General features: G+C 38.3%; 1 protein-coding gene across 2 annotated transcripts in view; it reads right to left on the bottom strand.

Annotated features, from left to right (window-relative positions):
• Nucleotides 1–15,133, bottom strand: part of FBXO11 (F-box protein 11) — an 82,226-nt gene that overhangs the window by 1,402 nt on the left and 65,691 nt on the right. For both annotated transcript variants that reach the window (XM_071739835.1, XM_071739836.1), the window contains exons 12-22: nt 6,724–6,941; nt 6,323–6,408; nt 6,147–6,241; nt 5,000–5,122; nt 4,823–4,908; nt 4,383–4,459; nt 4,127–4,270; nt 3,138–3,248; nt 1,908–2,015; nt 489–597; nt 9–107 (exon numbers count right to left, since the gene is read on the bottom strand). In XM_071739835.1, the coding sequence (XP_071595936.1) occupies nt 9–107; nt 489–597; nt 1,908–2,015; nt 3,138–3,248; nt 4,127–4,270; nt 4,383–4,459; nt 4,823–4,908; nt 5,000–5,122; nt 6,147–6,241; nt 6,323–6,408; nt 6,724–6,941 (1,256 nt within the window). The remainder of the gene's footprint in view (nt 1–8; nt 108–488; nt 598–1,907; nt 2,016–3,137; nt 3,249–4,126; nt 4,271–4,382; nt 4,460–4,822; nt 4,909–4,999; nt 5,123–6,146; nt 6,242–6,322; nt 6,409–6,723; nt 6,942–15,133) is intronic.

The following is a 15,133-nucleotide window of genomic DNA, read 5'->3' as shown; positions in this document are numbered from 1 at the left end:
ACACATACCTATCATGTCTAATGAATTCTACATCATGTCCTTGATGGCACTTCTTAATGCAGTTCACACATATGGCATTACGGTCTGTGGTGTTGCAGGTGTGACATCTAAAGCAAAATGCATGGGGTTAGGCATCAATCAACAACTTGCTAAGCTAAGAAGAGTGCTTGGGGGTGACGTGGGGGAAGGAAAGCACCAAAGAAAGGATGTGTGCCAAACTGCTCCAAGAACTTAAGATTTCAGGGCATACTTTTGGTTGCCTGTTTTGAAAAAAGCAGTTCTGCTGTGTAATCCCATAGGCTCAGGTTCACAGAACAGTACATTTGCCTCAACCCCACAGTAAATTCAAGAGAATGGGAACTTTTTAAACTTTTTTCCTCAGCTGAGGAAAAGCACACGTTTGTGTGTTAACAGACATGGCAACTGTTTTAGAGGTCTTGCTTGCTTACTTGGAAACTTAGCCATAGGTGACAGAAAAAAACTGTTACCTGTAGAAGTCATGCATTGGGTAGCTGGTGTAGCTTGATATCTTATATAAACACTGGCCTCTACTGACAGCTTTTTCTATAGCATCTTGATTGTTCATTATTTTGTTATCTGTTGGGGAAGAAAAAAGCCAAAAACTAATGATATCCGGATCAATGACTTTTTTTTTCTTGGTGTGTTAAAGTAGAAGGCCTCCCCCCTTTTTAAAAGCTAAACACTTCTGGAATGCTTAGTTCTATACCTGCATTTTGGTTTTGCCATTTAAGCATATCAAATACTCAATACCAGATTACAAGGAAGATGCCCAGTCAGTGCAGTACACTCTTCAGATCAGAAAGGCTGCTCCTCTTTGCACACAGTGCATAAAGTAACCGATAAGCCTTAATTTAAATAATACTTGTGAATAAATTAATAGAGAAATAAGCCTCCCTATCAGGCTTAAGTTTTCTGTTGAGAAGTCTGAAACGCAAATGTTTGAAAGCTTCTGGTCTATTGTAAGGACTTCTACACATTCCTGAGAAAGCAGAAAAGCCTGGCTCTGCCCCCAGGGGAGTTTAAGAATAAAGCACCTTCCAACACAAAAGAAGTTAGAATTAGGTCTGACCACGCCCAGCATCCAAAAGATGTGTCCAAGGCATTGTGATTTTGATAATCCTCTCTGTTAATTGAACTACTAGATCTTCCGTCAAGTCCCAAAGTTCACCTCAAAATTTTTTCTGCTCCAAGTAGCATCACAGCACTGACAGAAGCTGTCAAGTGAGCCCTGGAGCCATGAAACTCCTCTCTCTAAATGGTGTAAATAATACAAGGGAAAAAGCATTTAAAAAGTAGAGTCAAGTAGGTAAAACCTGCAAACATTTTTTTTTTGTTCCAGAATAACCTCCTGGAGTTGTCTGGTATTCAAACCATCATCTTGTCCAAGAGAACCACGTCTTGTGCACACTTCCCCACTATACAGGGTAATTTTATGTGAAACTTCCTATTTAATTAAAAAAGTTGATTTGGAATTGGGAATATCCATGCTTTTAGACCCTAAAAAGCCAAGTGAGACATATTTCTTTACTGGACACTTGTTTTCAGATGTGTGACAAAGGACTTTCCACTATACTAACTTAGAACTGGAATTTGAGATGGGCCAAAGACACAAATTTTGAGACAGAGCTAATAACAGAGTTTTAACAGAAGGGGAAAACCATATGATAACAAAACTTTAAGTGACCCTTGAAATTGTCTGGCTGTGTAAAAATCTAAGACAGCTTAAGCCTGGCTTATTTTAGCTTCGGCTAAAACTCAGTTACTCAGATTAAAGTGGTACCAAATCTGAGCCAAAAAAAGAAAAAAAATGGCACAATAAACCCAAAACCCAGCACCAAGTAAGAAAATGCAAAGCGAATGATCAACCAGTGAAGGCTCAGGCTCACCTTTCATCGTGACATTGACACCAGATGCTAGAAACAAACCTCCAAAACGGTTGTTGAAAATTTGATTGCCTTCTAATGTTGCAGTGGCATGATTTGTTATTTCAATACCTTTATTGGGTATGGGGAACAAAGAAAAGAAAAGAAAGTGGGAAAGTTAATTCCTTGGTGATCGTGCATTTGTACCTCCCTAATGACCTATAGTTTGTTCAGTTTTTAAACCACTCTGGGGGGAAAAGAAAAATGTACTATAAATTGCTATAAATCTGTGGTTCAAATATTTCATTGAGTCCCTTCAAAGAGCTGCAGCTGGCATGCATGGCTTCTGGTAGTAACAATACACTACTGGTTTATCTGATAATAGAATAGTACAAAGATGTATTTTCAAGGGATAAGATTTTTGGGTGCTTAAAGCTGTCATCTTCACGTATATTTTAAAGTTCTTGTGCACATACCTTTCCCTTTAAAAATGTATTTTTTTAAAAGTTCTCAAGATGGGCACCTAAAATTCACTTCTTTAAATCTTAGCTTTTTATCAGTAACCTGTGTCTTCCAAGCCATTTGTCCAGGACTGTTCTTGACAGCAACCTATCCTTCCCCCCCACCACACTGAAACAACACCTTTAGAGGCTCTTCTCAGAAAACTTGCTTCTTCTGAAAGAAAGATGGGAGAAAACTCAAGAATGTAGTTTTAGTTGAAATGGCATGGAATGAAAGATGTATGTAACTGTGATCATTAAATAGCAAAAACGAACAAAAATTACTAATAAACATTCTTCATGTCTTTTGGAGTATGAAATGCTCATTTTAACAAATTTTCAAGTTTGTAGAGTGAGAAAGTTGAACTTCAGATGCAATTCAGAACTCTTTAAAATGGATATTTGCCATCTGGTAGGTTTTAAAGCAGTGATGTAATATTTAACCAGCAGATCAACTGTAAATAAGTCCTAGACAACTTTATAAATTACTTCTAAAATAAAATAATAAGAAAGTATTTTGCAGAAAAATGAGAAGGCAGAATACGCGTTGTTCATCAACACAGTAGTAATTCCAGAGATTGCTGTAAAGATGTTCAGGCTACATTTCTGAATTCTCAAATAATTTATAGAATACACTAAAGATATCCCAGTCTGTGTTAAAATGCCTAAATACTGTGGAGTAAAGAAACTCTAAGTTAGCTTTGTGAAGAGCTTACTCTAAGCTCTAAGGCTTCAAAATTTAAACAACACGAACCTGCGGCAAATCCATCGAATATTCGGTTTTTCCTTAGCACGGGGTGGCTGTTGGTGCTGATAAGAACACCAGCTTGAGCATTCCTGAAGATATCATTCTCTTCCAGAAGACCTGTGACAGACCAACAAAGGTGACATTTGAGCTTGGTAACATTTCCTTACCTGTAACTGTTCTGTGAAATATTATCAAAGTATCCTGGGTACCATCATTCTGCTAATTCTTTTCATTTGGGGAATACCCACCAGCAGCACTGAGGTTAGTGACAGGAGTTTAAAATCATTCTCAGTGTACAGTCATGTCATATTTTTGCAGTATACAAAAAAGAATTTGAGATCGTATGCACCCTAACAGAAAGCTTTTATTTGTGAGGAAACACTAAGTCTTTTCACTTTCAAAATTTTTTTTCAGTTTTTCTAACCACTGCATTTTCTTGTCTTCTAAAGCAAGCAGCTTAGCAAAGCAAAGCTTAACTTGCGTTTTTGCTGTTGTGGGACAGAATTACTTTAAAATGCTCAACTTAAAGCTCATTTCCAGCAAGTGATTATCTATAAAAAATCAAAAGGTGCTATCAGGACACACGAGTCAGGAGATTTCTGAAAAGGACAACTTTTAAATTTACAAATATATAGGAGATTCGTTAAAGATTTTTTTTCCCCTACATCTTAGCAACATGACCAGAGTTAAACACTGCCCTTTCAGTCAAATGGCAAAGCTCACAAAAGCAGGTGGGATACAAGGACTGTCCTAAGCAGCAATCTAGCAGTTATCTTGGATGTGATTATCTCTCTGCCTCACAGAGTCTTCGGTATTATTGATTTAATTAAGACTAAAAAGCATCAGTCTATGTTAATTATATTTCATTACTATTTTTTATTACTTCAGGAGACAAGAGCTAGGTTTCTAAGAGCACTTCTAAAAAGACACTGCTGAATCTGAAATTAAACTCTTATCCAGAGCAATCAGTATATGCCAGTAAGGGAAAAAACTACCTCTTCCCCCATTAAATATACAGATGCCTCCATCTCTTCCATCATGGATTTTATTTCTTCTTAGTGTAGGATTACTGTCTGTTTTAATCCATACTCCAGCCATTGCATTATCAAAAATTTCATTGTCTTCTATAAATCCAAGCCCTAAAATTGAAGGAAGGGTGGAAAAAAAATAAAATCAAAAAGGATAATAAATGGGAAGAGGTAATATTGCAGAACACAAACAATATGGGATAAATATGAAAAAGAAACCTACCAGAATTATAGACAAGAATACCACCATTCTGACCACCCCAGATCTTGTTACGTCTAATTTTGGGGTTGCTTCCAGTTCTAGAGAGAAATGTAAGCAAAGAAGACATTGAAAACAAATTACTCTGTCCCAAAGACAAATGTTTAAAAACACCTCTACAGAAGTGCCCCATAGATCTCACTGCTTAAACATCTCACTAAAATATGGCAAACATACGTAGCTCTACAGACTTCAAGGACCACACATTCTAGTGAGTTATCCAGGCTGTATTAGCAATACTTTTCTTCTAAGCTGAAGCAGAGGATATTTTGACATAAATGATTGAGAAAAAAAAAAAAAAGCAAGCTATTTTTAGAAACAAAATTACAGGAACGGTTAAAAAGACACAAAAGAGCACAAAACAAGCTACTTCTGCTTTGATGTAAAATCAGAATACTTTTTACCTTATCTGAACCCCTGAGTACATGTGATTATAGATGTCGTTGTCTTCTAACACGCCATGTCCATTGTCATAAAAATAAACTCCAACCTAGCAGATCAAGAATTAAATTATTAGTTCCAACATAAAGGAAGAACTTTCTTCTCTATGGCACCTTTGCAGTCACAAAAGCAAAACTCACCTGTTTCCCACTGTGTATTCTGTTTCTCCTCAAGACCGGAGTGCTCCCTGTTGTCACCCAGACCCCAGCCAAAGTATTGCTGTAAACTTCGTTTTCCTCAATCACACCTTGTCCTTTTTCATGCTAAATTCAAGACAATTTAAGAGTTGAGGAAAGCAGGTAACTGCCAATACTGCCTTTCTGGCTGTACCCATCCATCCCAAACATGGCTTCTTTACTGTAGCAAAATAATTCTTCTCTGAGTACGTATTTCCACTTTTTTTCTAAATAACTGTAAATTGTGAATTTGAATGTTTGCCACAACATGAAGAAGACTCTGCATGTAAATACAAGGCTCTGCAGTATTATTTGCAAACCCCTGCTAACTGTTGGTAGAAGAGGTACTTCCCCCCCAGTGCCATGAAATTAGATAAAAACTGTGGTGCCTGGCACTTAAACCTGTATCCATCCCTGTCCACCAGACTGACAAAAAAATAGCATGTTTTTTCTTTACCACCTGTCTGAACTTAAAAGTGAAGCAACAGTATTGCTGGTCAGGGTAAGCTTTTCTGGTTACATTTACAGCAGGAATAGAAGACTCTGCACATCAGCACCACTAGCTGAACCTTAGGTATTTTGTCAGAAAGATATACAAATATTTCTCAGATTATGATATTGCTTAAGGAAACCTGACAGCTCTCCCAATTCAGTTAGCAGAGCCCTTGGGCAGGCTGGATATTGTGTTTTATTCCTCACTTTTATAATATTTGACTGTAGAGCAATTGCAATGTATATCACCCTGAAGGCAAAAAAAGATACATTTTCTCAGGTTAGTGGTAAACACATTACACTCAAAAAAGCTGAACACATTTCTAATTTATGTTGATTTTGGTTTTTTTAGTAATGACGAACTACATGAAAACTAAGTCTTTGAAGATATTTTAGCCAAGAAATGGTGAAATGCTGTCATTTATCCCATTTTTTTTCCCCTCTGGAACAAAATCATTAAGTGACATAAAAGCCTTCATCTTTTAAATACTAGCATCAGCTTCAGTATTTACAATTAACCTAGTTTGTAACATAGGAAATTCATTTGGCAATCAAACATTTTCCAATGCTCACATGAAAAGAAAGCAAGTTTGTGTGCCTGTTTGTAGGTACTACTTACTACATAAATTCCACCATGTTGACCATCATGAATCTTGTTGTGTCTCACTATGGGACAGCTGTTTGTTCGAATCTGTATTCCTGCTAATGCATTACCTGTGATCAAAAATATTATTTAATAGAACTTACATACTCTTTTTTTTCAGAATTCAAGATGTGATAAGCAATTCAGCTTACCATAAATGTCATTTCCTTCAATAAGGCCTCTTCCATCACCAAAGATATAAACACCACCTTGATTCCCATTAAAAATTGCATTGCCCCTAAGAAACAAAGTATCCACAGTATGAAATTATTATAATACACTTGTACAATACTATACATGAATGTAGCATCTAGGACTGTATAATATTCAGATTTAAAATAGAGAATTTATGTTCTGTAGCTTTGAGAAACACATACTTCAAAATATACGTGCTAATTAAAAATACATTTCAACCAAACCCAAAGCAATCTTATTCTTAGATCTACAGGAATATTTATAGTTAATTATAAATACATGAAATATAATTGGACCTTTCCCATCCCCACCAAGTCTGTTCTTCTAAGTAGTAAAATATCAATGAGAAAAACAGTACCTTATTGTTGGGTCACTGTTTGAGGTAATCCAAACACCTGCAAAATTGTTTGCATAGATTTTGTTCTCTATGAATTGTCCTCTTCCTTTTTCATGAACATAGATTCCTCCAGTCTGGCCGTGATGGATTTCACACCGAACTACTGTTGGGTTGGCATAGGCTTTCACTTCAAAACCTGCTATCCTGTTTCTATGTATGTTGCAGCTTTCAAAATAGCCCTTAAGACACAAAATATCCAATTTCCTGTAAAAGTCCTTTATAAAATGAAGGCTTTTTCCCAGCTTTCCCCCCAAATACAATAAATAGAAAAGAAACGGTACAAAAATTTGAAATAGGTAAGTACTTAATAGCAGTTTAAAACACTTATTGCCAATGTAACTTTTTTTCTGCAAAACAAAACACTGTTTCAAAGACACTCTGTTCTCATTGCTATTTATTACTACCCACAGAACACCAAGAAACAAACGGCAACTCTGGATATAGAGCCTCGAAGAGGACTCGGTATCAAATGTCCTCAGCAGCTCCTAATGATAAAACTCCTTTCAGAGGCCATAAAGCCCACAGGTCTGTATAAAAAGGGCAGTGCTACAAAGACTGCCCACTTATTTCCAGACCCCAAACCGTATCTCTTCGGTGAAAATGTGACTTATTTAGGAAGAACTGCCCTAAATTTCTTTGAAACAACTGGATACATATGGATGTGAAAGACAGTGATTTTTCCAGAGACAGTGATTTTTCCAGGGCTTGATTGTTCTGACTGGACAACCCGTAAACTTCCCCCACCCTCTCCCCATTTTTTAAATGGGGTATTTAGACACTATGATAACATGCACTTTCAGAGAGGAACAGAAAAGGTACCTGTAGATTATTTGTACTCTGCCCACTAGCACCTAGATACTGTAACATCACTGGACAGAAAAGTAGAAATATCTTATATTCAAAAAGCATAAAGAGAGCCTTCAAAATGATTGTTCTTCTACCTTCTCTATAAAAGTTGGACCATCAGATCAGAAGAAACAGGAAATTTACTGTAAGCCTCTGTGAAGGAAATCCTTCTCAGAAGGGAATGATCTGTATCTCAGATTCCTTTATAAGGCTGACTGCTGGGTCAGAAAATCAAGGCCTTCTGCTAGGTAAGATCAAATAACATTCAATATTCATAAAGCAAAGCTGCATTAAAGGGTCCAATCCACCTCAAGCAGAGTTAGATGAATTGCTGACTTTGAGCTGATGCAGTTTAACCCAGTGTATTTCTGTACTTGTTGAGGTAAAATCTGAAGATGACTTGTGTAATTATTAAACTGAATGATTTTAAACTTCCCCCACCTCCCCCCCCCAAAAAAAGTCTGCTTGTCAGAAACATGCTGCTCCACAGTCCTAAGAGACCATCTCATTTCCAGACTGCTTATCTCCTATGTCCTTCTCTGTTGAAGCCAAGACCTTTTTTGGCACAAATTCACCCCTTAGGGAGAAGGGCTAAACTTATCTCAGTCTTGAAGATGCCCTCAGACAATCCCTGGTATCTTTTCCCACCTCCACAGCTTCTCCCCTTTAAAAGACACTGTTGTGCCTTTTAAACAACATCCTCTCAAAGATGTCGTCCCTTTTGATTTTTTAATTAATTTTTTACTTTTGTTTTATATTTATGTCAGGCAGATGAAGCCCAGATCCTACCAGGCAGCTATTAAGGTCAGGAAGGTCAAAACTCTTCCTCTATACAGATCAATTGCAAGCATTATACTGCCTCCACCATTTTCTAAGAATAACTTTTATATGTGGTGGGTATTGTGTTTTGTGAGGGTTTCTGGTTGTAATCCATGAAACAGTAGTAGAAGAACCTGGAGGATGCAACACCTGGCAGTGATTAGTAAGAAAAAGAGGCTGGTGTGATTAATAAGGAGGAAGTGATGCATGTGGAAAAATAACACAAGCTTACAAAAAAACCCAACCAAGAGTAAGGAGACTAAATATACCTTAGCAGTAGCTTTCTGCTTGAAAAATCCTAAATATTAAAAAGTAGTACACCAAATTTATTTAAAATACCAGACAAAGCATTAGCCATGGGCATGATAACAGCTACAATGACAAGAAGTGTGGACAAGAAAACATTGCTGCAGCCTGTTAAGAAGTGAGCAAAGAAAGTAATCACAAACAGAAAAACCCCATAGTAATGATAATATTGATGTTTCTATACAATACTTGGTGTGCTGAAGCTGGACAAGCTCAGAAGACTTTTTTACATCTCGACTACCTCAGTAATTTGAAATTGGATGTTTTTTTCTTTGCTTTCTGCATTGTATCTAGTCTAACAAATACCACTTTAAAGTAAGTCAGGGTTAAAACTTGTAACCGATAAGAATTTTTCTTCAATAAATTTTTCCCCATGTATTTATTTCTAAAGTCCTTTTTTTCTTTTTCTGTCTCAAAGACCACTACAGAACACTACAGGAACAATATGGGCATTTAAAAAAAGAAAAGGATATAATTATGCAAGCTTTAACAATTCCTAGTATTGGTCAATGGCTTGATGTCCAAATGGAGACCAGTGATGAGTTGAGTTCCTCAAGGCTCAGTGCTGGGGCTGGCAGTTTTTAACATCTTTGTTGGAGATGTGGACAGTGGCATCGAGTGCACCCTCAGTTCACTGAAGACCCCACTCTGCACAGTGTGGCTGACAGGCTGGAAGGAGGGGATGCCATCCAGAGGGAGCCTGACAGGCTGGAGATGAGGGCCTGTGCAAGCTGCGTGAACTTCAACAAGGCCAAGAGCAAGGTTTTGCACCTGGATTGGGGCAATCCCAAGCACAAATACAGGTTGTGTGGAGAATGGTTTAAGAACAGCCCTAAGGAAAAGGACTTTGGGATGTTGCTTGAGGTGAAGCTCAGCACAAGTTGGTAACGTGAGCTTGCAGCCCATAGCACGTTACACAGGACTGCATCCAGTCAGGTTTTGAGTATCTCCAGAGAAGGGGTCTCCACAACCTCCCTGGGCAGCCTGTTCCAATGCTCTGTCACCCCCATAGTAAAGAAGTTGATTCTTATGTTTAAATGGAACTTCCTATGTTCCAGCTTGTAGCTGTTGCCCCTCATCCTGTCACTGGGAACTACTGAGAAGAGTCTGGATCCATCTTCATTACACCCACCCTTTAGATACTTGTAGACTTTTGTGAGGTGTCCCCTCAGCTTTCTCCAGGCTAAGAAGTCTCAGATCTCTCAGACTTTCCTCATATGAGATGCTCCAATCCTCCAATCATCTTTATTGTTCTCTGCTGGACTCTAATTATGCTTATTCTTAAAGTAAATTTTAACTTCTCTACTGTTTGTGCATACAACTAGTAAATGATTTATTTGATTTATGACAAATGTCTGGTAATTCACCTCTAGCAACTGGCAAGAGATGTCAATGTAAGGCACTGAGGGCTGCACCTGCCATGCTCCATTTTTAATGCCTGCTTGTTAAACATTTTGCACAAGCACAGAGGCAAATGTCAGAATATTGCCAATTTAGAAAAAAGAGGTTACATTTCTACAAGTATCAAAACACAAATAAAAGCCTGAGAGCATGGAACTGTAAAGCAAAGCACTCTTGAACCTTTCAGAGCCAGCACTCAAGGACAGAAGCCCAAAAGAAATGTGGGAAAAGAATGTACAGGGTAGGAATTCAGAACTGGAATGACTTATTCCATTTCAGTCACAAGAAATGAAAAAAAGAAAAAAAAAAAAGAAAAAAGCTGAACAAAACCAAACAAAAAACCAGCAAAAAGAAACAGAAGTGAAAGAATTGAACACAGAAAATCCATTACTTCATTTATGCATGTAGAACTTGTATCTGAAAGATATCATGTCACTTTATTAAAGAGAATGTAAATATTGCCAATGATGTAATTTCATCAGCTCTGTCACTGTCATGATACAGAACAGAGGATCTTGCCAACAGCAGACTTTGAGATGGATGGGTGGTGGTGGAAAAGTCTTTCAAAGGATGACTAAGAAAGATTTAAATAATATTTGCAGCTGAGATAAATACCATTCACATGTTTTCTTTAATGTGCTGGTGTTTCCTTTGAGCAAAAAAACCTACTTTTCCATTTGGCTTGTTACATCACAGTGATTACTGCATTAAAGCAGGCATCCCATTAGTAAGAAAACAGATCAAATACACTTTTATTTAAAACAAATCAAGTTAATTCTGTCTGGGGTTTTTTTTTGTTTTTTGTGTTTTGGTTTTTTTTTTAAGTATTTCAATACTCACACATTAGTATTTATGCTTCAGTACTTAAGGAAGAAGCAGCTCCTTGCCAGACTTGCCAATTAACCCTGAAGCCTACGTACAGACATCTCCCCTCCAGGAGTTACTGAAGCACCTTCCTTTACCAGCTTTTCTATAAATGAAATTATTTCATTATATGTTTCCAAGCCTGTTTAAGTCTTGAGTGGATTTATGGATATATTTATCCCCTGAAGTGGATTACGAGTGCTTATACAATGTCAATACAGCTTAAAGGACACAGTAGCAGTGTCCAAAGAACTAGATAATATAAAATAAAGATGATGTCTTAAGTTTGCCACTACGCTTCGCAAAATGGCCAATTACACTTAGAGAGAATATTAAATGATGTAAATAAAACTGTTAGAAGACTCTTAGAAGGCCATTATTCTGGGCTGGTATAATCTTTTCCAGCACAAAATAAATATGCTCCTTAGTATGTAACTAAGAGAGTGGTGCAGAGGCAGCTAACAGGACAGAATCCCACCATGTTTGACTTTCCACTGGCAATATGATTTTATATCAGCAACAAAAATAACAGGACTCCATGACCTGTCTACCTTTCACTGAGACCAGGAAACTGTTTCAAAAAGCTACAAGTACTGAATTGCTCCTCTACCCCTATCTTCCCAGCAACTTGGTTGGAAAGGAGAAAAGCCTCACTTCTTTGTATCCACAGTGGATTTTCTGTGAATCCTCTTTCCAGACTGTGAACACTCACCAAGAACCCAACCAGACTTGGGTTAGGACTAGGGCAACAGAATAATTACCTACAAGGTAAGAAAAATACCTGAATAAAAGGAAAAAAATATCCACCGTTAAGTAAGCTTAAACCCACCTCATCAGGGATCAAAATACCAAACTTCAAAAACGCTCTGCTTCTCTTCTTACCCATGACAAAACTACATGTTTTGTGTTTTGTATTGTTTTTTCTGAAAGCTTACTACAGTATGTATTAGCTATCATTGCATTAATCTTTCACCAAAATTATGGAAACTTTTTTCCCCAAAAGAAATGTTTTATTAAAAGAATTATTTTATTGAACAGGCATCTGAGATCTACCTAACAGTCTCCCAACACATACCACACAGTGCAGAAAGTTTTCATGTAGATATTCAGTACAAAAGCTAAAGCATTTTAGTACCCAAGTTAATAAATATTTTACTTAGCAGTAAACTTACTTTAAAATTGTAATGCTACTTTCCCTTGGAGCAAGCATCAAATGAGTAAGCTACAAATCAATGTCTAGTGTAGTTATATGTTTGAACATAGTAAATTGAGGTGAGGGAATTTACAGCAAGATTAAATACATAAGGTATATGGAAGGTACAGGGGATCTAAGGATCAGAAGATGAAGTGAGGAAACTAAAATGAAAAAATAGAGATTCAGTCTGCACCCATGTTATGTCTCCAAAACTGTGGCTTGGGACTCATTTTTTTCTCAGTTAGTTAAAGCAATTAGTGTCTAATGCTTGCATTTTTGCAAGTATTTTTCACACAGATTACTGATTTTTCTCAAGGACTAAAAAGATGATCTACTAGCAAGACGACCACTATGATGATAAAAGACATTTACTTACAGGAACATCTATTGATATAACCTATCAGGTCTAATTATGGTTGTGCAAAACCACGCCTAATGTATATTTAGCCATAGCTAGGCACGAAGTGTATCAGGAACTAAGGCTATGACTAAAATGCATTAAGGGAAATTTGCACCTGTATCCCTGAGATCCCTGAGTACATGAAAAATGCAATGGCTTGGCTGACCCCGTTCTTCATCATCATTCTGAAATGAAGTCTGTTACATTAAGTTTTTTATTAGAGCAGCAGCATAGCACCAGAGAATAGGTACCTATTTATTTACCTACACTTTTAAAAATGCAACACCCAAAGAAACCAACTATATAGTTTAGTATTTTCTATCCCCAAAGTTATAGGCAATTCAATTCATGTCCTGCAGTATTGAACACCCACAGCAAGACAATAAAATTCTGTGGTATCTTTGCAACCACAAGAGACAATCTTCAATCATGCTGATTTTGAAAATCACACCTGATCTGACAGTGAGCAGCAGCAATACCTTCAGCATCCCTTACAGTTTGACATTTAGTTCACCATGCTCTGATCCCATTTTGTACTTAGGTGTGTAATTTTCACAGAATCATGCAGCAGACACCTTCAACTAGGATCAGGCAGCACAGAGCCCCATCCAACCTCATCCTGAATGTTTCCAGGGATGGGGCATCCATCACCTCCCTGGGCAACCTGTTGCACTACTGTCATCCAAAAACCATCTTCCTTATATCTAGTCTGAATCTGCCTTTTTTTTTTTTTTTTTTTTTTTTGCTTAAAACCTATTACCCCTGTCCGATCACAACAGGCCCTGCTAAAAAGTTTGTCCTCATCTTTCTTATAAGCCACCTTTAAGTACTGAATGGTGGCAATAAGGTTTTCCCAGAGTCTTCTATTTTCCAGGCTGAACAACCCCAACTTTCAGCCTTTCCTCTTAGAAGAAGTGTTCCAGCCCTCTCCTTATTTCTGTGGTCCTCCAACTACAGACCTGCTCCAACAGGTCTATGTCCTTCCTGTGCAGAGTACTCTAAAATGGAAGCAGAACTCCAGGTAGAGCCTCCCAAGAGCAGAGTGGAAGAGGAGGATCACCTCCCTTGACTTGCTGTCCATGCAGGTTTTAACACAGTCCAGGATATGGTTGCCTTTTGTCTGTGAATACACATTGCTGTCTCATATCCAGCTTCTCATCCAGCAGTACCCCAGGTCTTTCTCAGCAGGGCTGCTCTCAATCAATTCATCCCCAAGCTTATAGTGATACTGGAGGTTACCTCAACTCAGGTGCAGGACCTTGCACTTGCCTGTGCTGAATTTCTCAAGGATTTTATGGGCCTACTTCTCCTGTTTGACCAGGTGCCTCTGGATGGCATCTCATCCCTCCACGTGTCAACCCCACCACTCAGCTTGGTGTTGTCTGAGGGTGCACTCAATCTCAGTTTGTCATTGAAGAAGATAATAAAACAGTATTGGTTCCAAAATGGACCCCTGAGGGACATCACTTGTCACTACCTCCAGCTGAACATTAAGTCACTGACCATCAGCCTCTGGGTGTGACTATCCAACCAATTCCTCTTTCACCAAACTGTTCACCCATCAAATCCATACCTCTCCAATTTAAAGAGAAGGATGTTGTTGGTGACTGTGTCAAAGGCCTTACAGAAGTCCTGATAGATGACAACTATAGCTCTTCCCTTGTCCACTGATGTACTCACTTTATCATAGAATGCCACTAAGTGCCCTTGGTGAAACCATGCTTGCTGTTTTCAATCACTTCCTTGTCCTCCATGAGCCTTCACAAAGCTTCTAGTTCCATGATCTGTTCCATGATCTTCCCAGGCATGGAGATGAGGCTGATAGGTTGGTAGTTCCCAGGGTCCTCATTTCCACCACCAGGGGCTTCACCTGACTGCTGTGGCTTCTCAGGTATCATGGAGAGAGGCCAGACAACTGCACCAGCAAATTCCCTCAGGACTCTGGGATGAATCTCATCTTGTCCCATAGTCTTACATATGTTCAAGTTTCTCAGGTCATGAACCTGATCTTCCCTTATGGGGGTGCTCCCCCAGTCCCTGCCTTGCAGGCTAGAGGTTGCCAGTGAAGACCAAGACAAAAATGTTGTTGAGTACTTCAGCCTTCTCCCCATCCACTGATTTGCCAGTCTTACCCATCAGGGTAGGGCACACTTTCTTTGACCTTTCTTTTCTGGCTGACACAACTGTAGAAGCCCTTTTTATTATTCCTTGCATCCCTTGCCAAGTTCAGCTCCTTCCTGACCCTATCCCTACTGAACCAGATAATGTCCCTATACTCTCCCCAGGATACCTGTCCCTGCTTCCAGTGCCTAAGCATTTCCTTCTTGCCATTTAATTTGACCAGCATATCTCAAGTCAGCCATGTCAGTCTTTTGCCTTCCTTCCCTGATTTCTTACACTTGGAAATCAAGAGCTCTTGTGCTTCATGGGAAGCATCCTCTAATATCTTCCATTTTAAGAGTGATTAGAAAAAAAACCTGATCATTTTGCCAGGTGGGTGGGGGAAATTAGGGCTTTGTAATTCAAGCAGGAAAAAAGGT

This window comes from Heliangelus exortis, chromosome 3 (assembly GCF_036169615.1).
Source record: "Heliangelus exortis chromosome 3, bHelExo1.hap1, whole genome shotgun sequence".
Taxonomy (NCBI): Eukaryota; Metazoa; Chordata; class Aves; order Apodiformes; family Trochilidae; genus Heliangelus; species Heliangelus exortis.
This window is presented reverse-complemented; position numbering and strand designations above follow the sequence as displayed.